We start from the raw sequence: 23,933 nt of genomic DNA on the forward strand, positions 1-23,933 counted from the left end.
TGAGTGGTCTGCATGTAAGTTTATGCACTATATGTATGCCTGATGTCTATGGCCAAAAGAATGACATCAGATCCTTTGGACCTGGAGTTACAGATGGTTGAGAGCTGCCATCTGGATACTAGGAATTGAACCCAGGACTTCTGGAAAAGCAGCAACTGCTCTTAACCACTGAACCATCTCTTTACCCAAAAACCTACAGCAATGAATATTTCAGTGGTCTCCCATCTAAGTACTAATCAGGCCCAACTCTGATTAGCTTCTGAGATCAGAGGACCTTGGGTGTGTTCAGGGTGGTCTGGCCTTAGACAAAATTATGAGTCAAATTCTTGACAAGCAGCTTTATATCCTCATGAATTTGTATTTGTTACAGATGAGTTGAAGCTCTGTTTTGACTTATTTTTCCTTGTGTGTGTGGCCCACTTTAGGAATATGTGTTCCGAATTGACACATCCTCTAGTCTTGGTCTGAGCTCTGACTGTATTGCTAGCTACTGTATAGGAGATGTAATTAGGTCTCATAACCTAGAAGTGCCTGAACTGCTACCTTGTGGATACCTGGTTGGAGATAATAATATCATCACTGTGAACCTGAAAGGTAAAAAGAAGAGTACAACTTTTACCCAGATCCCCTCCCCATTTTTTTCTTTTGCACTTGTGGTTTGTTAAAGTTTGCATACATTTGTAAATTGTATTAACCTCTGGGACAATTTTGCTATGAAATGGACATTGGTTTGTCTAGAATTATAGTTCTGAAGAGCCCCCAAGACTTGTAGAAGAAAGGCAACTAGGGGTATTTCATCTTCTAGAGTTTTTTTCTGACTCTACTTTATGAGACAAGCTTTCAATAAAAGTTATTGTGTTTCTTAGACTAATTCATTCATCACCATATTTTGGAACTGAAAGTATGTGTACTCAGTAAACATCCACAGGAGTAGAGAGTGAAAGTCAATACCAGGGATGAGGCATGCTGCTTCCTGGGCTTCAGGTGTTGTGAATGGTTACAGCTAATGTAACATCTGACAGACATAGGTTTGCCTCTCTAGCCCTTTGTTTAAGTGTGTTTGAGAATGAGGAGGTTATCTACATAAATTGTGCGTTAATAGAGGGATTCATCAATATTTGGTTTTATGATTAAAGTAATTGGATTAGTCAAAGGAAATAATGTTGCACTCTTCTTAATCCTATCCCAAACATTGTAATTTGCATTTTTTCAGAAAGCTTTCATGGCTATACAGCTGTGGTGCTTTATGACTGACAGAAGGTAAAAGGACAGGGTGGAGAAAAACACCAAGTATTGTCCTTTTAGTTATGAAACAGGGTCTCGCTGTGTAGTCTTGACTGGCCTTGAACTCACGTTGTCTTTCACTACGCCTGGATGACTCCTCATGAAGCCATTTCCTTGTCTTGATTCTCTAGATTTTACACATCTCATTTCATCTCTACCACCATATATGCATCTCTAGGAGAAATTAGCACATTTATTTATTTTAGTAAATTTAAATTTAATTTTTTCTGTCTTTAAGCAGTAATAGAAACCATGTAGCTGGCAGCAGAGGGCAGCTTAAGCAGGAGGCAGCTTAGATGTTCACTGTACTTTCTTACCAATGTTCAAATGACAACCAATGCTTGCAAGCTAGAAATTGCTAGAAAATTATTGTGCAAGACCTACATTTTTATGACAACAAAGCTTTATTTTGGCTTTATAATATTTTTCAAATTCTACCAAAAAACTCACATCGATAATGCTTATTATTTCCTTTGATTTTTCTCCTTCAGGGGTAGAAGAAAATAGTCTGGACAGTTTTGTTTTTGATACACTGATCCCTAAACCAATTACCCAAAGGTATTTTAACTTGCTGATGGAGCACCATAGAATTATACTCTCAGGACCAAGTGGTACTGGAAAGACCTATTTAGCAAACAAACTTGCTGAATATGTCATAGCCAAATCTGGGAGGAAAACAACAGAGGATGCAATTGCTACCTTTAATGTCGACCACAAGTCAAGTAAGGTAAGTCACAGAGAAATAAGAAAACAACTGTTATGTATCCAGAAGTTTCTTCATCAACCAAGATTTAAAATTATGTGCAAATTACATGTAACCACATGAAAAAGAAAGTCCTACTATGTTATTCACTACAGTTAGAATATAGTGGATGAACAAGTTTTGCTTTAATTAATGTCCATAAAACTTCTGTTTTTAATAACAGTCACTTCCCATGTACTTGGAAAGTCACGAGGATTATATGGAATAAAATGTCAGTGCCTCTATTGCTGATGTCCCTTGGATATGCATTTACAAAGAGTTAGACAAGAAAGGCAGCCGTTTATGGTGCTATGGAAACAAGAGTGTTAAATGGCTAACTCCACAGACTGAGCCAGGCTCCATAAAAAGACAATATTAGGTCTAAGAATCAATAAATGAAGAGAAATTAATGGGGACAAAGCAGGAATAGGGATTGATTTGGGGATAACCGTAATAATTTCAGAAATCCTGTAAAGCAGCAATTTGCTTATGTCATATCTCTAGATCAAGTTTCATGAGAAGTTTGGGAAAGTGAGGAATGTTGCACTTGGCCACCATTCTAATATGCAAAGTAATAAGCCTAGCAGTCTCCATTATTACAGGCATGTAAGGCTATCAAAGCTCACTAATGGCTCTGTGCTTAAGAAAATAAAGAGTGCTAAAATAGGAAGTAGCTGACGGTAGGCATGTTCCTAATACTACACTAGTTTTGCCAGTTTTTTGTTAAAAATCTCCGTGTCTGCCACCTGGGATGCTTTTGGGAAAGTGAAGATGCCATAAGGAATATCTTAGTGGAGTCCCAGTGAGAGAGAGACATGCCACCATTTTCTAAATGGCCTAGTTGGATGGTGTAAACTTACCAAGCCTTTCAATGTGTTGATTGGTTTCTTGTCACTGAGATAAACTTGGGGAGTGAGAGAAAGGGACCATTGTGGCCCACAGTTTCTGGGAGTTCAATTCATGATCAGCTGGTCCCATTGTTCAGCCTGCTAATGCATAACATCGTGGACACAGGAGAACTTGGTGACATAGAGAGGATCATCTCATGGCAACCACAAGTTAGAGAGAAAGGGAGGGGGCTGTATTCCCTTTAAAGAGATGCCCTAGGGAACTGTACCCTTTCATCCGCCCCTCCCATTGAACAGCCCATTCAGTACCAAAGTCATCAGCAGGTTCTTCCCCTGATGATATTAGCAGCCTCTGGATACAGGCAGTTCCTCAAAGCCTGCCAGCTAGCAAGTAACCACCTAACACCCAAGTGTTTGAGGAGACATAGAAAATCCATAATATCTAAAATTTGAAGATTAGTAAGGGTAATCTTATCCCCAAACCTACTGGATTCTTCAAATAAACCAAATGTGTAACTAAATGAACAGACCATCTCATTGGGATGGTTCGTTAAGTAGTGGGAGAGAATTAGGGTCCATTGCTGAATTCCTTGGCACCTTTTTTCCCCCTCTCTCTCTCAAATGCAGAATGAGGGAAAATGGAAGGTCATGGTCTGAACTCAAAGAAAATGTGTGTGAGTTTGTCTTGTTCTGTTTTTGCAAGAAATATAGAAAAATAGAAAAATACAGAGATAAACTATCAAAGGTAACAAGCACACCAATGGAGATTCCTTGCACAAGTACACACTTAGTTCCCCTCCCCAACACACCTTAGTTCAAATTTCTTTCCTAACAGTAGTATACATTAAGTGCAATGGGGTATCTTAAACTTAATTATATGTAGCCTGTGAATTATGACTATTTCTTTGGAGTTCAGGGCTTTTCAGATTGTGGTTGTGTCAATCTTTGTCACTGGAAGTGAAGGATGACAGAAAACCCAAGGTGGCCAACTTGACTCCTCTTTAAGCTGAATGAGAAGGAGACAGTTGCTCATTTGTTCCCACCTGCATATTTAATGTCTCCTGTGTTCCTGTTTCTTTATATCTCCACATGAAAGCCTTTTAGCTCACTGTGCTTTTCTTTCCAGCCAAAAGATAAAAGAACTCTGAGGTCTCTTGGGCATACCCTATGTTCTCTTTGGCTTTTCTTCAATGTTGACATGCCAGAACTCTACACAAGTTTTGAAAAAAATAAAACAAAATAAAAAAAGTGGTTAGAAAATAAGTAAAACGGATTTAGAAGAGGAGACCGAAGCATTTTGATAAAGTGGAAGATGATTTTATAGATGGCAGGAATTAAACATATCAACTCTAAAAGTCAGTGGGATACAATTTAACAATGTAAAGTCAACAAAACATTCTCTTTTTTGAAAATCCACTTGTTTATAAATATTCTTTTTGGTTTCAGTAATTCTTTTTAAAATTGTAGTACTAGGGGAAAACCTTAATAATGGTCATTAAATTGTTTCTAATTAAAGATTTTAATAGTTTAGTTTTTGTTTTCGTTTTTCAGATCAGCAAAGAGACTTCTCAGCTCAGATTTTGTTACTGCTAAGTGGTCAGGGTTGACATTCTGTCATAGCCCACGTTTGGGAGGACATCTGTCATAGCCCACTTTGCCTAGTATCTGTCTGGTCTAGCCAACTTACACAGTCCATACCTGTGAGGGGGAGTGTGAATTGGGGAAAGAAATATAGAAGAGACAAGAGATAGAGTCAGGAAGGCACCCAGTGAATACTAGGATCAGCCCTAAATTTATTACTCATAGTTCTTATATACCTCAATCAAAAGCAGGGGGCTGGTGGAGGGTGGGGGTGGGGTGACCAAGAAGCAAAGAACAAGCAAGCGTAATTACCTTCTCAATACCTAAACAGGAAGTAATCACACCCCTAAACCAAATATCTTGTTGTCAAGATAAGACATTCATTAGCTACATTTTAGGCCAGATAGCTTGTAATCAAGGCAAGACACACAATAGCCACACCTTAGGCCAAACATAATGCGGATTTAACCTTGGAGGAGCAATAGTGGGCTCAAACTCTCTGACCTTAAATCAAGATGGAACAGATTCACTTTCATGGGCCCTGACAGGATTCTTAGGAGTCTTTAAATAAAACAGGAAGAAATCTTGGACAAATAATATAATAGTGATCAAGAAAAATCAAGATGCAAATGAAAGATGTTGATTCTTCTACCTTAGTGTTATGTGTGAATGAGGTGTGGATAGGGCTGGATGCAGAATTAGGGACAGAGAATATGACTTATTATTTTCAAGTTGACAGAGACCCCATAGGTTTGGGGGGGGGATTTTGGAGGGGAGTGGGTGTGAGTGGGAGATTGATATAAATGAAGAGGGAATGGCAAGTTAAGATTGTGCTAGGGGTAGCAATGAGGAATATAGATTTTCTAAAATAAAATGCTAATGAGGCATGAAATAATAAGTCTTTTGCTACAGAAAAAAACAGAGCCATGTAATTGCTGCTTTGTTTTATTCTATGCCATTAGACAGCACTGAGGAGACATGGCCAGAAAGCACTTACTCAAAAAAAAGAAAAAAAAATCAAACAATATGCTACCAAAGAGAAAGAGAAACGTGCCTCCTCGTGTTTTTGGTAGCTCTTCATTTTACATTCTGTTCCTCTTCTTCCCACACTACAAGCCTCCCCTTAAGCTGCCAGCTGGAATGCTGTGATTGAGAGCAGAGCACACAAACAATTACACTTTGTGACATTTGATATAACAGATCCCGAAGGATGGAAATGAATTTAGTAAAGAGTACGTGGCCAGCTGAAGGCACTTGGAATGTTACGTAGGAAAAGATCAGAAAACTGGCCTGGGCACATTCATCTGCAATGTGTCTACAGTCAAAATATGAGAACACAAGGATGTGATCTCCATAGAACAGTGGAGCTGTCCATGGTCTCAAAGTCTAGCTGTGAATTCATCTCATTGCCATCCCAACTGGCAGCTGGCACTGCTCTCTCTGACATAACTTGGTAAGGTGGCAAATGCTTAATACAACTCCATCACTCCCTCCACCTAGATGTTCTATCTCATAAGCTGGCCTGAGAATCACAAAGTACTTTCCAGGGTTTGTAAAAATGAGTGGCCCATGGCTGTCATCACATTCCCAAGAGCCTACTACATACCCATTAATTGTTCTTCTGGTCTGAAGTCTCTTGATTTCTTGTATATAGTATGTTGATAATAAAAGAATGTCCTTCCTAAAAATTCTTGCTTTCATAATTTTATTATCCTTTACTTCCTACTTTTCTGTTAAGATTTTTCTTGATCTTTTTTTTTTTCTGCTTGCCTCTACCTTCACAAATGAAAATATTCCTAATGGTGTATCCTTCTCTCTCCTGCTCCATTTGAATGATTCTAGTTGCTTCCATGCGTGCTAGGCATGAACTGAGCATCATTATCTATGCCCATTCTCTCCAATTTCAAAGTTTTCTTTCAACCTACAGGTGTGTTCTACTTCATCTGGTCAAATTATATTTAGAAATGGCAGATGAGGCCCATGTCAGAGGCCCATCCTCTCCCATTAAACTCTACCACAAGCACCTTCCTGCCCCCTCAGAATTCTACAATTTTCTCCTAAAATTCCCCCCTCACTCTTTTGCCAGTTTTATCCATGTACATCATGGAAAATAGAATCTCTCTTCACAATTAAAATCTAGCTCAATTATAATCTTCCAGTATTTTCTATTGCTTTCTATACTCAACCCAACATATCACACTTTTCCTGTTCAGAACAGTAGTGTCCCTCAGCTTCAACAGTCTCAGTGTCTCTTGGCTCATCTCTTTTCTCCTTATACAATGTACTTTCTACACTGCAAAACCATAACTCTACCTTATTTCTATCCCATGAATATTACATATGTCTGTGTGTTCACCAGGAGATGTTGCATGATCTTCCCTACCATTTCATATTGTAATCTTCCTTTTTAGTTATTTACCTACATTTCTCTTTTACAAAGCTCACGCTTTTCACTTGTCTTTTGAACATCATATTTTTGTATTTCTGACTTTGCCTATTCCTGTCTTTCTACATGGGAAGCTCTTCTCTCATTTTTAAACACCAAAATATTCCTTAACCATAAAAGAATAGTGGGAAGTACTTCTGCTACTTGAGTCTTTACTAGAGGCTGTGAGCCATCTTTACATGTTGCAAAACAAAATATATGAAAGTAATGTAATTTTATCTTAGTTACAGTTATATATGCATAGCCTAACTTCTTGGTAAATAATAAGCTTCTGGAATGCTTTTAGTTTTATAAGTCATTGTATATTTCTTTTGATAAACAAATTGCTCCCTCCCACTGACAGTCACACAAAGTTATCAATGGTCCATGGGTCTACATTTCTCTATGTGATGCATCCAATTCCCTCTTCATGAATCCAGCCTCTTCTTTCTTCCCAGTCCTTGTCACACACCACCACCATGCCCTGTGTCCTACTGCAACAACAGCATCCTTATTATTTCTGTAAATATAGCTTACAGTTGTACTTCCTAACTTGGGGGAGGAGGAGTTATTCTTAGTATTTTAAACAGTTTTTCCTCATTATATTTTGTTGTTCAAACCTATGCCGGGCTTATTTTAAATCTCGGTGTGGTGTTTCATGCATTGTACTTTCTGTATGGTATTGTGATATTCATCATTGCTCAGGTTGTCTGCTCATCTGCCGGACGTTCTTGGAACAAAGAAACTGGTCCTTGAGTTACTATCTGGCACATAGTAAATTCTTGATAAAGCCTGTTGAAACAATGAATGATTTTAAACTTAACAGTTAAGAGTTTTTACTTACTATCCAAGACTCAAAGGACACCTCCCTATGAGTCCATCAGGAAACTTGAGTGACTGTTACTCAGTGCCTCTGCCACGCCCTGCATTGCTTTTTCCATTCTCCTGTTGGTTCTCTAACTTAGCTTAGTAGATAGACTGAGGAAGTATCTAGTATGTGGGGGGGGGGAGAGGGCATATGTTTACCTGACTGCCAGAAATTGGGATCATGGAATTGTTTTAACCCTGAGCAACATTTACAAATTGAAAATGGCATTATAAATATGCAAATATTATGGAAATGTTCTCACTGATTAGGATAATTCTAAGGAACCTAATTTTGCTCCTGACCTACCCATCTGTGAGAACTGTCAATCAGAACTGGTTATCATATTTAGGTCCAAAGTTATTAGACAAGAATAATGCATAAAAAATAACTAGGAAGCTCAAGAAATGCTAAGCGCTGATGTTAAATGGTCCCGTGAAATATAAGAAATGGTTTCTCTGTTTGCAATTGCAGCAGTCATCTGTAGGTTGTAAATAATGATCTACTTATTTATTTATTTATTTATTTATTTATTTATTTATTTGGTTTGAGGACTAGAGATGTGCTTTTATATACAACTCATCTACATAGTTGGAACCAAAATGTTGAAAGTCTACAAGGAAGCTAAAAGGTGCCATTTTGGCTTTAGTCTATAACTGAAATAACCTGGGTAAAAATCAACTTTATTAAAAAATATCAAAAACAAAAGACATCTGATTTATAGCTTACCATGAGAATTCCCATCTAGAACTTATCTGGCTTTCCCTTTGAGGATGAACCACTGAAATACACTGGTGCTTTCAGTTCTAGACAGCCTGCTTTCCTGCCCCTCTTTAGTTTAAAAATTCAAGCCTCTCAATTTTAAACGGGCTTTGTGCATGGCAATAATTAAAAGAACCTGAATGAAGGACACAGTGTTGTTCTTTGTTTCATTTATGGGCCATGAAACATGAACCACAAGACTCAACACACCCACATGGAAGGAAACAAGGGTGGGGGCAAGAAAGAAGAAGGGAAGGGGGGAAGGAGGAAGAAGCAGGAGTGGGGACCAATAGGCGGAGGTGCTCACTTAAACGGGAAAGCTTGCACATGCGTACAGATTCCTTGCGCAGCCACGTAACTCATGAAGGACGTAGCCATGCAACACAGGTCTCTTTGAGCTGTCCTTAGGATCTGCCTGAATGCCTGTATGCATATCCTGCCCATTGTCAGGGGGTAGGGTCAGTATAATGTCAGAATACCAACACACAGCATGCTGTTCCTAAAAAAAAAATGTGAATTGCTTGCACGCGGTGGAGATGCATCTCTGTTGTATTTGTTATGTCTCTTTAAGGAATTGCAGCAGTATCTTGCCAACCTTGCTGAGCAGTGCAGTGCTGACAATAATGGTGTGGAGCTCCCCGTTGTCATCATTCTGGATAATCTTCACCACGTGGGCTCTTTAAGCGATATCTTCAATGGTTTCCTCAACTGTAAATACAACAAATGGTAAGCTCATAAAAACAATTGGAACAACCACGTTTAGAAATGGTAATGCCATTTACTTCTTTGTACCTTTTTGTGTTTTAAGACTTATAGCAGGCGATGGAGAGAGGGCTCAGTGGTTAAGAGCACTAGTTGTTCTTCCAGAGGTTCTGAGTTCAATTCCCAGCAACTGCATGGAGGCTCACAACTATCTGTAATGAGATCTCGTGCCCTCTTCTGGCCTGCAGGGATACGTGTATATACATAAAATAAATAAATCTTTAAAAAAAAAACTTGTGGTGCCTACTATTAGTGAAAGAACTTCTAATAATATCCTAAATTTCCATAGGATCTGTGTGTGTGCTTTAGGATACCTATTATCCACAGCTATGTCGCCCAGGTTTTTTTGCTTTGTTTGTTTTGTGGCTTGTTTTTTGTTTTGAGACATTGAGACAGGGTCTCATGATGCTAACCAAATTGGCCTCAGCTTCACAGTAATCACACTGCCTCTCTCTTCCCCAAACCACCGCACATGGGAACTTTTATGGAAGCATTACATCTTTGATGATGTTAGTTTCCATAGACATGCTGGAACTCTGGTGTGAATGGTGGGATGGTCAGATTCTTGGACTAGGGAATGTGATAACTAGAAGGATATTTTAAAGCTTTCTATTCAGTCCCTACCAAAGTTTCAGTTCAACTTTCCTGGAGAGATGAGGTTAGTTCACTCAGATAATGCGAAAGTGAAGAGATGGATTAAATCAAGGCATAAAATAATATGAAAAGCCACATGTTCATTGGATCGCTGTCTCCAGAGAAAGACATAGAGAACACAACAATATATATGGCATTAACCTTAGTAGTATTGATATTCTAAATAATCTTGGCTAGTGATAAAATGCTATAAATTGATTATCATAAAATAAAGGTGAAAGTGGGAATCAAATCTTACGGTATGATTAAGAAGCTTTAAGGAGGCTGGAGAGATGGCTAGGAACACTTATTGTTCTTACAGAAGACCCATAAGATCCCCAGCACACACAAAAAGGCTCACAATGGTTCATCACTCTAGATCTGGCACCCTCTTCTGACCTCCATGGGCATCAGACACACTTGTGGTATGCCAACATACATGAGAACAAAACACTCATACACTTAAAATAAAATAAATAAATCTCATTTTAGAAGACTCTTCAAATAACTGGAAACTAGCAAGGTTTGGATATATGCACAAGAGCTATAAAATACTAGACTAAATGGCATGTGGTGGTGCACTCCTTTAATCCCAGTGCTGGAGAGGCAGAGGCATGCATATCTGTGAGTTCAAGGCCAGCCAGGTCTACATAGTAAAATACTCTCTTAAAAAGAAAAAAAAATAGTGTAGAAGAGAGAAGACCACAGACTCCTTTTGTGATAAACTAAGGTTCAGATTGAGGAGGAAAAAGAAGCTTTGCCTCAATGCTAGATCTCAAATTGGACTCCCCAATAGAAAGTGTATTCCTATTATTTTTGTTACTTTTCACTTTAACATTATAAAAATTTCCTCTTAAAGCCTGCTGTTAAAATAGAATAGTGTTTGGTTGTCTTAATTATAATTCTGAGACATCCCGGAGACCAATATTGGCAGAGGTGGGGGAGTGATACAGTTGAAGTCCTAAAGTGGAAGTGTGTAGTCTGAAGGCAGGCGGACAAGATATGAGGGGAATCAGAACAACTACCAACAGCATTTACTTGAGAAAAGGCCTTTTAGGCTGTGTAGTTGCACCTAGGACTAAAAGGGAGACATGGAGTCTGTGAGCTGGGGTGTGCTTGAGATCAGGGGCTGAGGAATCTAGCATTGACCTTGACAAAAGGCATCCGTCATATGTTAATGAAGGATCATAAATTCCTCTTGCTAGAGATAAAAAGAATGACTGCTTTAGCAAGCAGGAACTTTCCTTAAGCCCTCAGGGAATGGAGACCTTTATCCAAATGCCTAACCCGGCAAAAGGACTTCTTCTGGCACAGAAATGCCACTACAACTGAAGAGCAATTTTCATTCCCCAAGGGGTATGATGCAGAGTTTGCCCTGAGCTGTTTGCTCCTTGTGTCCCATTGTGTCTTAGTCTTACTTCTATGGGCCTGTTCCCCTCATACACTCTCAAAAGGGAGGGTCCTGGAGTCTTACTCTCTTCCCATTCATTATACTGTACCATTCTGATTTCTCTATACTTGTACTTATTAACTGGACTCTTACCATTAATGGCCTCAGGCTCTGGATTGTAGACAGTTCATCCTTGAGATCAGGTATGTCTAGTGAATTTCTTAACTTTCCTATCCTTAGTGTAATTAGGAGAGCCCAATGGCATTCCTGCTTCTGTGGTGGTAGGCATTGTTTGGTTTTTTTTTTCCAAAGAACTATTTTGTTTAGAGAGGTTACCATTGTACACAATGTTTTTATTTCACCAAAGCCTGTACAAAACTTACCAGAGGGAAAGGCATTAGTATTGGGAATCATTAAAAATGAAAGTAAAAAAGGTGCTGGAGAAATGTGGTCTGCAATGTCAAAATGCTGGAACTTTGTCAAGCAGCAGTGATCGCCATGCAGTCGATGCCTGAGAGACACTTGTCATCTCTTGCACATCTAAATGCCCCATTCTCTTCTTTTTCCTAGTCCTTATATTATTGGAACAATGAATCAGGGAGTCTCTTCATCACCAAATTTAGAGCTACATCACAATTTCAGGTATGGACTTGAAAGACTCTGTGTGTGTGTGTGTGTGTGTGTGTGTGTGTGTGTGTGTGTGTGTGTGTGTGTGTGTGTGTACCTTCCTGGCTGTGCTCTCGTGTGCACATGTGATTGTTTCTTTCTAATGAGAATGATGGCTGTCTTTCCATTTGGTTGTTGGCAATCCTGCCCTCAGCTAACCGTGTTGTAGGAATAATTCTCACTTCTCCTGGCATGCTTTTTTAAGCAGACATTCTGTGATCTTTAATCTGTAATCAGACATGTTCCTTTTCCTGCTTACTACTTGCCTGGCTAAGATAGAGCACGCTGCTTCTGAGTGGGGACCATGAAGAAAGCTCCTGTTTCAGGATCTGCATTCTCCCACGGAAGCCCTCTCGACATGTGTACCCACTCACTCTCAGAAACATGAGCTGCTTGGAAATAAAATTCACCTTATTATAACTCTAATGATAATAGATTTTCTAATGCTTGCACCATCAAACTGTGGCCATTAATTAACATGGGAACATTAGTGCTTTATATTCCAATGAAAATTACCATGGGAATAAATTTTGCAAAAAGAAAACTGATTTTTTTTTCTTTTCTTTTTTGTAGGTGGGTATTATGTGCAAACCACACGGAACCAGTGAAAGGCTTTTTGGGCAGGTATCTTCGAAGGAAACTGATAGAGATGGAAATTGAAAAGAACATACGCAATAATGACTTAGTCAAAATCATAGACTGGATTCCTAAGACCTGGCATCATCTCAACAGCTTTTTGGAAACACATAGTTCTTCTGATGTCACTATTGGTGAGTTCCAAAATTAAAATGTCCCACTTTCCAGGTACTGAGAGTATTGCATAAAGGTGGCCAGATTGGATAGCGGATTAGCAAGGAAAAGTAGGCTTTTCTAAGCTCCCAAAGGTTAAGGCATTCTTTTCCTTTCTAAAACTGTCTTTCTGAGTGTTTTATCTACAATTTCATTGTATCTGACAACTATGGAGAGTAAAATTAAGTTTGAAATAGGAAAGTATCCAAAAAAATCAGAATACCAGTCCAAAGAAAAAGTACTCGGAGTAATTTTTTATGCTAAAAAGAGTAAGTCACATATTTTATCTATTAGCTCATTCATATGTGGCCATGAGAGATTTTAGTTCAAAATAATGGACTTCTTATAAATAAGTTTTGTGTTTCACATTTCTTTTTCTCAAAAGATAAAACTGAGTTACCCTCTTAGGGGTGGGGCACAGTGGTGCTTATTTTTCCATTCCTTCTTAAGTTTCATGGGCAGAAGTGTATTTCCCACTGCCATGAATCATCAAAAGTCCTCGGCTGCAGGCATGAATGCCATCTTCAGCTCCGAGTATCTAGACTGATTTCAAATCTGCAAATAATAGCATGTTGTGCTTAGCACTTCATTTACATTGTTTGTAAAAGGACTGGATTGTAAACATCACTATTTCTCTTCATTCTGTGTTTTACCTGCCATTAATGTTTCATTGTTGGAAAAACAAGAGGGCTGGAAAGTTGACTTTCTTTCTTTTTTTTTTTTTTTTTTTTGGTTTTACGAGACAGGGTTTCTCTGTATTGTTTTGGAGGCTGTTGGTCCAGCCTGGCCTCGAACTCACAGAGATCCGCCTGCCTCTGCCTCCCGAGTGCTGGGATTAAAGGTGTGAGCCACCACCGCCTGGCAGAAAGTTGACTTTTTATGAACATGTTTTCATGATGATTGGACTGACCAACAGTAGAATTTTCTAGGAGTGTGTGTGTTATGTTTCTCCAAAATGTCTCTAAGCACGTGTTTGGATTGATAAAAGCAATGCTTCTGAAACATCCTATCATTTGCGTCTTCTCAGGTCCTCGGCTTTTCCTTCCATGCCCCATGGATGTGGAAGGTTCTAGGGTATGGTTCATGGACCTTTGGAATTATTCCTTGGTACCTTACATTCTGGAGGCAGTAAGAGAAGGCCTGCAGGTAGAGTATTTGACTTCTGTTACTGTGTAGAGAAATAATGCAAAAAAAGTCAAACCCTCATTCTTTTAAAAACCAGAGCATTCATTTATTTGGCTGTTTGTGCAGAAAACCAAAGTAAGTAAAGTATAACAAGTATGCAGTGTACACAAGGCTGTTGTGTATGTCTGTGCAAAAGGAGCTCTCCCAACACTATGCATTGAAGGCCAAGGTTATTGCAATGGGTGTTGAAAATGTTCTTGTTAACCGGGTATTTAATTACACAGTTATACATCTTAGGACACAGATTAGTAAGTAGATCCAAGGAAAAAGACATGGCTTTAGTTAAAACGTTTTGGGTTTCACCAATTTTCAAAAAACCATTGTGCTGCCTACAATGTCAGCTGGTCTCTCAAATTTCATTTATTCAAAAAAAATCATATTATCATTTATAAACACTCATTTATATTAGAGAAGTTATATTTTAGAATTAACATTTAGGTGAACTATTTGCCCTCCACATACAGTTTCCATGTTAATAAACTATTATCCCAGTCTTTATATGTAGATTGATATTTCATATTTGCTTGCTAACAAATCAAAAGTAACAGAAGCTTTATGAGCTCCAAAGCAGTGAGATAGAAACTGGTTACCTTCCATAGATTCTGTTTTTGAAGAAACATGGATTTTTTTTAATATTAGGGTAAATGATATCTGTTAACCTCTTCTTTGAGCATTATAATTGTGTAAAACTTCCATTTGGATGAGAGTCATAACCATTTTAGTGATAATGATCTCCCCAATAAAATTTATCTACCTCAAGTTTCTTGTTGTGGCTCCTGATAATTTGGTACTAGGTTAGCGTGCAGAGGTAAATAAGTTACCTGATGGGTGTAGCGGATCAGGCTGGGAACCAACTCGTGAAAAAAGATGGAAAGAGTACACTTTTAATAGATGGACAGCTCTTCTTGAAGTTGAAACGTTTACTGTATGAAAGAATTTAGATCATGGGAATCTTGGAGGGCTCCGTCTGTGACCTCTAGGGCAGAGAACGGGGTACGTCACACCTTGTGAAATTCATAGTTTGGAGGAATGGAAAAGGAGAGTCATTTTTGGATGAAGGCCAGTGCTTTGCTGGGGACCATCTGGGGGATGCTCTGTGACACATGTTCTCTTTGGAAAGGATGCTGCTGACACACGCAATCTGAGTTTTTCTTTTGGTGATTCCATCTTTCTTGAAATGTCAGTGATCAAATAAGCTCTTTCTGGGTGTTTAAATTTCTCCTCTTATAGTCTTCACTTTTTTTTTAATCTCCCGTACTCTTGCCATCCTAGCCGGCTCTTTAAAATGGCTGGCATCCGTTCGTTATACGCATCCAAGTCTTTTCAGGTCAATTCTAGACTTGCAATTTTTTTTAAATTTTTTCTTCTTTTAGATGTACTTAATATTTTTATTTTATGTGATGAATGTTTTACTTGGATGTATGTACATGCACCACATACATGCCTGGTGTCTTTGGAGGCCAAAGAAAGTGTCGGTTACCCTAGACCTAGAGTTAAGGAAGGTTGTAAGTTGCCATGTCAGTGCTAGATATCAAACCTGGCTCCTCTGGAAGAGTAACCAGTGCTCTTAACCACTGAACTATCTCTTAAACCAATAAACACAACCATTTAAAGAATTGTACATTGCTGGGCAGTGGTGGCACATGACTTTAATCCCAGTATTTGGAGGCAGAAGCATATGGATCTCTGAGGTCGAGCTTAGCCTGGCCTACACAGTGAGTTCCAGGACAGCCAGGGCTGTACAGAGAAACACTGTTTTGAATCTCCCCCTCCAAAAGAATTGTACATTTTTCCTTTAATTGGTTGTATACCTATCTCTGTATTTTTTACCCTCTATTAAGTAGATTTTAGCTGAGACAAAACTTCCTGCTCTAAAATGAGAGCTATTTAAAAAAATATGATGAAAAACAAATAATCTTCAGATTTCTGCCTCAGTCCCTGCCTCCAAAAGGAAGGGACCTAGATGATTTTTGCTTTATCATGGATTCAAAATTTAAATTATACATGTATATATAATTCATATAATTTTACTATACTTTCTGGAGAAACCTCCAAGTATTCCATGGACTTGTATTCACAATACCTCTGTCTTTCTTTTGTCTCACTGAACCACTGGAAGCATCACCCAACAAGACAAAGACTGCCCTCTGAGGTCATGTCACTAAAATGCCTGGTGACCAGAAAGGTCCTTGGTGGCACAGGTCACAAGGGAAAAGAAAGTGCACTGTGGCCTCCTCCTAAGTGTAGCATTTCTTTCCATGTTCTCTCGGCCTTACCCCTTGTTTACAAATCTCACCAGTCTCTGTCTCCCCACTGTGCCCTCTTCAGTTCATTCAGCTTTGTTTCTAACAGAGAAACTCCCGGGTCATTTTCTCCCCTGCATTCTTCTGACGCTGCTTTCTCCCTTGTCTTGGGTCTCTTTCGTATTGTGCTCGTTGCTTTTCCCATAGATCCTTACAGAATTCATAATTGGGTTTCCATTTCCCACTCTATTCTTGGTATTCTTATTCAAAGGGACACAATGGGATTATGGGGGCAGGGGATGGTATTAGAGGGACATATTTATTGGAGTACAGTAAGTGGACAAAAAGCCTCCTTCGTTCATCATCTTTCCAAAGTACATTGTGGTAAAGAACTCCCTTTACTGTAAAATCACATCTTGTTTATCAACCTTGAGGATTTTTGCTTGTTGGTTTGTCCCCCCTGTTTGTGAAGTTATTACTAAAAGCAAATGTGTGCAAGAATGTCTGTATTTCCTTATCATAAAACTCCTTCATGCTTTCCCCCTTCTATCTTGTAGAATCTTGAGGTCTTAAGTGAGCTATGTACATGTGTATTTGTTTAAAATCTGAAAAATTGTCCTGGAAGATACATAGGAACTGGATGTGAAAATTCATTTTCCATCACCTAATTAGCAGTCACACTTTTCCCCCTGCTTAATAGAAATGATGTTTGTATGTGGTGGCCTTTTTAGATGTACGGAAAACGTGCACCATGGGAAGATCCGTCCAAGTGGGTTCTTGAAACCTACCCGTGGAACCCCATGTCCCTGCCTCAGGAGGGCCCCGCTCTACTGCAGTTGAGACCAGAAGATGTTGGCTATGAGGGCTGCACAACTATGAAGGAAGCCACAACCTCAAAGCACATTCCCCAGACCGACACGGAAGGGGACCCCTTGGTAAGCATGTCCGGTTATTCTTGTTTTGTCTTTATGTCAGTGTAGTCATAAGCGTTTAGCTATCAGTACCAAAGACCAGTTACTGTAGGCAGTGTATGAAACCAGCCTGACAAGATGATCATTCAAAATGTTGCCTTTACAGCAATTTCCCTTAAATTGAAATTCTTTAAAAAGCAAACGAACAAACAAAAACCAAACCAAACCCCCTCACAAAAAGACATAAAAACCAACTTATTTGTCAAAAAAAAGTCAGAAACCCTAAAACTGGTTCAAGCTGTTTAGTTATAATTTTTCTCTGATTATACATTAAGTATATATAATATTTAATGTGTTGATACTTAAATGATCAGTGTTTTAATTGTCATGACAATCCACTAAGAAGAAAGTGAAGTTTACTATAATTAAAATATAATCAAATATACCCAGAACAAACCTAATCAACTAGCCTAACTAAATGCACAATTAGCCTTCTGCTGCTTTCAGTAAGGAAGAATAACGTCTTTGGTTTATAAGATTTATTTATTTTAACGTGCCTCAGTATTTTCCTGAATTTATGTCTGTGTGAGGGTTCCAGATGCCTTGCGACTCGAGTTACAGATAGTTTGTGAGCTGCCATGTGAGTGCTGGGAATTGAACCTGGGTCTACTGGAAAAGCTGTCAGTGCCCTTAACCGCTGAGTCATCTCTGTCACTCCACTTTCCTCATTGTACTAGTGCATATAGTTTTAGTTTTAGTTTTAGAAGCACCACAATAGTTTAAGTAAGCATATAGAGGCTAATATATGATATTATCACGAGAGCATTAAGTACATATTGTGATTAGGAATAAAAACTACATTTTAGAGTGTTTACTTTGTACTGTGATGGCATTCTACTATTGAGAACTTCAAGAAGGAGTTATTACCTTGCATTCTTAGTGACAGAAAGTATCATCTAAAACTAATCTTTAGGTCAGTTATATTCTGTTGTGAACATACATATGTTGTCTCTGTCTTTGTTTCTGTGTATTTGTATAATCACAGAAGGAAAGCAAAAAATGTATTGCAGTCTAATCTAAATTAGAAACCCTAGTAGGGAGATTATTTCTATCAGGAGCCTGGTTTTGAATCTGAACAAGGATGTATATTCTGGTACACTGAACATTATTTTCAAAATGAAATGTACAGGCATCATCAGAAATGTTTAATGTTGGCACATGTATGCCCAATGCTAAGATCTGGTGATCATGATAGGTGTCATCATTTATGATATCAAAAGGACATAGTCCAGTAGTGACGTAAGACTTGTGCCTGTACAAACTGCATAAGATTTAGGAGACTTGGTGGGCAACATTGTAAGTCTGTTAAGGGACTTCTCAGGTGAAATAGTTGAGCTGAGTGGTGAAACAGGCATTGGCATTATTCATGTGGTGTAATGCAGAACCTCTCAAGTCATGGAAATATCGCACAAAACATTGCCAAACAGCACAGTGAAAACTAAGAGTTAGAGGCTAAGTAAGTATCAGTTGGTCAGAAGAATTAAAACTGTAGACTTATCCAACTGTTAGATCTCATGGAGCCATTTTATTTTTATGGGCAGTTAAAACTTTATCACACAGTCAGTGGAGGGTCAGTAGGTACTTTTCACTAGTGTTCATCTGTTTAGATTTGTAGTTGCTCAAGATCATTCTAGTAGCAGAGCAGCAGACAGGTCATGGAGCTGGGGTAACTGGCAGAGCTTCAGCTCCTGAGTGAGATAAACTGAAAAGTTATCTTAAATGTTAAAGCAATAGGCATTATCTTGGCTGTGAGCATAGAGAGGATGCAGGGGAAACCGGGGACAATGACGTGCGGAGAATTCCGGTTGATCACAATGGCAACTGTGTCATATGTAAACTCACCTTCTTTTTCTAACATCCTTTTTATTGCAAAGTATGAAACAACACAGCTAGAAGCAGTGAATCTCATTGTTTGTGTTTATTACAGATCTGAGATTGGGAACTGATGCTGGTTGTACCTACTATAGAGCACCATTTTCTTTTATTTATTTTGTTTTCTGTATATGAGTATTTTGCCTGCATGCATGTGTGTGAACCACATGTGTGCCTGGTGCCCACTGGGGTCAAAGGGTAATATATTTTTCTCTTTTTAAGACAAGAAGGTGCTCAGACATAATTCTCTTTTATAAACCAGCTTCAGGCAAATGCTTACGTTTCCTGACATTATCATGAACCATTTTCATCAAATATCCTTGTGTGCGTGGTCTAATACATTATGGCAGTTAAGACTGAAATGCTATTGAAAAATGCCCTGAAAATTATCAAAATGATTTCAAAATACTCTACAACCACAGCCTCCTTGTCAAAATGGAATGCTTGCTGGAATTGATGATTACCAGTTCATCATTTATTTCACAAGCTGTTATTGAACATACATTTTATACTGACATACAAATAGTCATAGCTTGACTGAAGACCAAGATGTCTTCTTTTAGATGTCCCTCCCCTGTCTATTTCTCTGAGTTGAAAGATAAAGGACAACTTTTATTGTTGCAAAAAGTACTGTGGTTAGCATTTGGCACTAAGCAATATAAAGTTTATTGTACTGTAAGAAATCCTCAATAAGAAAACAAGTGTCTGACCCTCATGAAGACAGGTGCCAATTACCCTGTGCCTTATGAAATTGTAGAACCATCGATTTTCCCAATCTGCTTTTAAACATCCTTTTTTCCTAGCTCCCATCTCTAATAGTGGAACTGAAGATCTATTGAAATCCAAGCCTTTTATTTTCTAATACATCGGAGAGCTGCCTCTCTCCCCAGGTGCTCTCAGGCACAAGTCCTCTCTACTGGAACAAACGCTACTGTTCTCCTGTGAAGTTGAGAAGCTTGAGAAGGCTGCTATTGTTCCAGAAGGTGGATTTTGTTCTCAGTGATGTATCCATCATATTTCAGTCAGAACCTTGGTGACAGCAAACACTTGACAGTGATTCTTTCCTTCTCCCTCTTCAAATACTCGTGGTCTGCTTCCTCCAGTTAACCCCTCTGGAGGTCAGCTCCTAATCAACAGATGGTGTGCTGTGTGCAGCAGCTGGCTTCATTCCACTCCATCCCCTGCTTCTCTTCTCTCAAGGGACAGTGCTTGCAAGTCTCTCTCTCTCTCTCTCTCTCTCTCTCTCTCTCTCTCTCTCTCTCTCTCTCTCTCTGTGTGTGTGTGTGTGTGTGTGTGTGTGAGAGAGAGAGAGAGAGAGAGAGAGAGAGAGAGAGAGAGAGAGAGAGAGAGAGAGAGAACATTCATGACTTTCACTTGCTGTTCACTGCTCTCTGCTTCTCCCAGCCAAAAAGCTGGGAAGCTTGGCCTGATCTCCAGCAAGCGTCCCAGATGTCCAGCTGTGATAGTTTCCTTTCCAGTCTCCCTGCTGGAGCAGTATCCATTCACAGCCCCAAATAAAAGAGTTATCTGGCGGCCCTATTTCGTTCTTCCGCTTTAGAGCTGTAGTCATGTCTGAGAGAAACAATCCAGGAGCCAGGTCTGTGAGAGAAAACCCGTAACTGTCGTGTGCATTTCATTTGGATGGGATGAAAGGAGATGACAGTTCCCTGAGATGGCTCAGGGCCCTGCTCATTCTGGGGCTGGCTGACTCCATAGTTGCTCACAAGGATGTCTCTTTCTGTTTCTTCAGATGAATATGCTAATGAAACTCCAGGAAGCAGCCAACTACTCGGGCACACAAAGCTGCGACAGCGATAGCATTCACCACCACGAAGACATTTTGGATTCCTCTCTTGAATCCACCCTCTAATGGATGAAAAGAGTTAGGTGAAGGACAATGCTGTTCAAAGATGTTTTAAAAGACAGTTATTGTCACTAAACCACTGCCAGTATGAAAGTCCCCTGTCCAGGGTCCTGACCCAGAGTGCAGAGTCATAGCCGCCAAGGAGGCACTAGAAATAAGTCTGAACTGTCAGGATGCTAAATTGAAATTGGAGCTTAGTTTATTTTATTCCTAGGCATTTTGATAAGCATGGAGTTAGCAAGGGCTCTATTATACGACTGGGAAGGACCCTAACAGCGGGCAACTGAGTAGATTTCACACAGGATAGCAGGCGGGACTTTATTTTCTTCCTCTTTCAAAGTTTACAATGCAGGACTTTTTTTTCTCCTTTCTTTCTTTCTTTCTTTTTTTTTTTTTTTGTGCCTTTCCTTTGTTTCCTCTGAGGGGCTGCCCTCCTCAGGCAGGATCCATTGTTCTGATCCATGAGACCGCCTTTGTACCACAAGGTGCTGGTGACAGGGCTCCAGTAGTGTCTGTGTCGTGTGCTCGCTCCACTGCAGAATGAATCCGAGGCCAGTCCTCTCTGTAAGCACAAAGGGAATTGTGCAGCCACCAGAAAAACTCTACTGTGGCAAATGGGAAGGGCCAGGTTCCTTCTAGCCGCTGTGCTCTCCTCCGGAGGTGTGCGATCCCTCCTCTTAGTGTATGAGTCATGGGTTTTATAAGGTTGTTTTTACCACAGTGGTCTTTTCAAACCACCTGCCCACTCCCTCAACCCGAGTTTTATACCGATTATTAGCCAACACTGATGAAAGGCTTTTTTAGGGCTTTATTTGTTTGCGCCTTTTCAGTGAAAGAAGGAACATTTTCTATGGTGCTGTCTCACTGCCTTAAAACAGATTTCTCCAACAGTTTTAACAGTTGGTTTCAGTCCTAAACCATTGCCAATTCCCACTGTCTCTTCATTTACAACCAAGCATCACACCAGTTAATACAGCAGCCTCATTCCTATAGATGTTTTTTTATTTTATTTTTCTTGAAGAGATGGATAGGAAAAAGATCAGTATTTTTATCTTATGAATAAAGAGATTTCTTTGCCTATCCTGCAAACAATTGGAGAACCCTAGAACCCCTCTGTGACCGTCACTTAAAAGCAGAGACATGTGGCTTCTTCCCACCTAGCTCTAAATGAAACTATTTTAGAAGGTGGGAGATTTCTAATGCGGGTCCAGTTGAACTCCAAGAGCTGGATTCATCACGAGCACAACCATTTGGCTTTCCTTCCCTCGTCTTTATCTTTCAAAGACAAACGTTAGTTTTGACGCATGTTGTTTTGATCGCTGTTGTTGTACATGAGACATTCAGCATTAAAGAGCACTAATGCGGTCAGTCACTGTGGAAGAGGAAGCATTTATACTGTACAAGAAGGTTAGATTTGCACAGTCTACTGGGTAGGTATTGTAAATAATGATTTTTCTTTTCAGACTTGCACAAAACTCAAAACAAACACAAACAAAATTGTATTTTATCCTGTTGGTGTTAAGAGGTGTTCCATTTGCTGAGATTTCCTGTATGTTGCAAACAAATACAGAATGCAACCCCTCGAAGCTGTTATTATCTGGTGTGTTTGTCCTGTACTTACAAGTTGTTGTGACAATGCAGGAGCTATCCGTGCTAGAGTGAGCATGCTTCCAAACTATACACGAGGCCAGTACATTTTCGAATAAGTAACTGTCTGAAAGTACATCTCTTGTGGCAGGCTAAAACGACAGTGCGTGAAAACTAATCAGTCACTGGCAAAGTTACAGCACCCACAGAGGACAGTTTCAAAGTTTATGAAACCTAAGGTCTATGCCATGGTATAAAAGAAGCTCTGTGCGCCTTTTGGGACATGTTATTGGTGCTACCTTCTGCGACCATCTACGGGTTGGTTTCTCTAGAACAATATTCACAACATGAGGTATCTGTGCAGATTTCAGGGTGTCACTAAGGTGCTATTGCCCGAGGGAAATCAGACTGAATTTATGCACACAGAATTGTCACCTTGACTTTGGAGCCTCAACTGTGGATCAAATCTGTCATGTAACATCGATGTATGTAGCTGGATGAGTGACTAGTTGCCCTTGTATGATATGTCATCTAAGGAAATTGCTAATCTTTCCCTGCCATTTCGAGAGACACAGTCGATACATGAGCATACACACAACTCCCTGCAATACATCCCAGTAGGTACGCCTAGTTTACAACGTAAACTAGTTTGTGAAACATTTGTCTGTATACATTTTATATTTTGTACATTTTTGGGTGTAACATATCAATGTAAATAGGCAGAATCAGTGAAAGAAATCACCTGAGAAGTTTTGTAGTCTTTGTAAAGCCCCAACAATAAGTATTTGGTGTCAATGGACCTAACTGGATGATGTATTTTCTATTGGTTTATTGTTCCTCTAGCTTGTAAACCAGCTTGCATATATTTTTTTGCAAATGTGCACCCTGTATCTGTTTAAATTATTACTTTGCCATTAAAGTGGAATTATTTATTGACAACAAGGTGTGGTGTCTATGTATGGGGAAATTTTGAATAATTATATGTAGGGGCATATCAGGCTTTAAATGCTGCTTCACTGTTAACATGTCATCATTAGGGATCTATGTGAATCTATATTTTATAAGCATCATAGGAAGGGCTCCAAAGGTTTGAAGTAAATAAACTAACTACATGCAGTATATATGTAGCTCTGAAAGTGAAAGTTATTTATTCAGTGAATATTTTTGAAAATTCTGAGTGGTATTCAAATATGCCTGGATGACAAAATACTAATTAATATAAAAATAAAATGTCAATATTCACTGAGTTAAATCAACTCATTATGTGTTTCTTTGTTTTTATTCCATCAAATTCTCTTTTGACCTTTTAGTCCTAATGATGATTTTAAAGAAAAAGTAATTCAGTGTGTGTATGTGTGTGTGTGTGTTTGTGTTTGTGTGTGTGTGTGTGTGTAAAGAATGGGAAGGAGAGGAGAGAGAGAGAGAGAGAGAGAGAGAGAGAGGAAGAAAGAGTTCATAAAATAT

The 23,933-nt window shown here is 39.1% G+C and overlaps 1 protein-coding gene across 7 annotated transcripts in view; it reads left to right on the top strand.

The window, feature by feature from the left end:
• Nav3 (neuron navigator 3) overlaps positions 1-23,725 on the top strand; it is a 698,200-nt gene extending 674,475 nt beyond the window's left edge. For all 7 annotated transcript variants that reach the window (XM_013111900.3, XM_040754919.1, XM_040754921.1 and 4 more), the window contains 8 exons: positions 426-594; positions 1,776-2,011; positions 9,079-9,233; positions 11,863-11,934; positions 12,532-12,728; positions 13,775-13,893; positions 16,907-17,110; positions 20,769-23,725. In XM_013111900.3, coding sequence (XP_012967354.2) covers positions 426-594; positions 1,776-2,011; positions 9,079-9,233; positions 11,863-11,934; positions 12,532-12,728; positions 13,775-13,893; positions 16,907-17,110; positions 20,769-20,888 — 1,272 coding nt within the window. In that variant the 3' untranslated portion in view covers positions 20,889-23,725. The remainder of the gene's footprint in view (positions 1-425; positions 595-1,775; positions 2,012-9,078; positions 9,234-11,862; positions 11,935-12,531; positions 12,729-13,774; positions 13,894-16,906; positions 17,111-20,768) is intronic.
• The last annotated feature ends 208 nt before the right edge of the window (positions 23,726-23,933 follow it).

The sequence above is a fragment of the Mesocricetus auratus genome, unplaced genomic scaffold (genome assembly GCF_017639785.1).
Source record: "Mesocricetus auratus isolate SY011 unplaced genomic scaffold, BCM_Maur_2.0 Super-Scaffold_100011, whole genome shotgun sequence".
In the NCBI taxonomy this organism is placed as follows: Eukaryota; Metazoa; Chordata; class Mammalia; order Rodentia; family Cricetidae; genus Mesocricetus; species Mesocricetus auratus.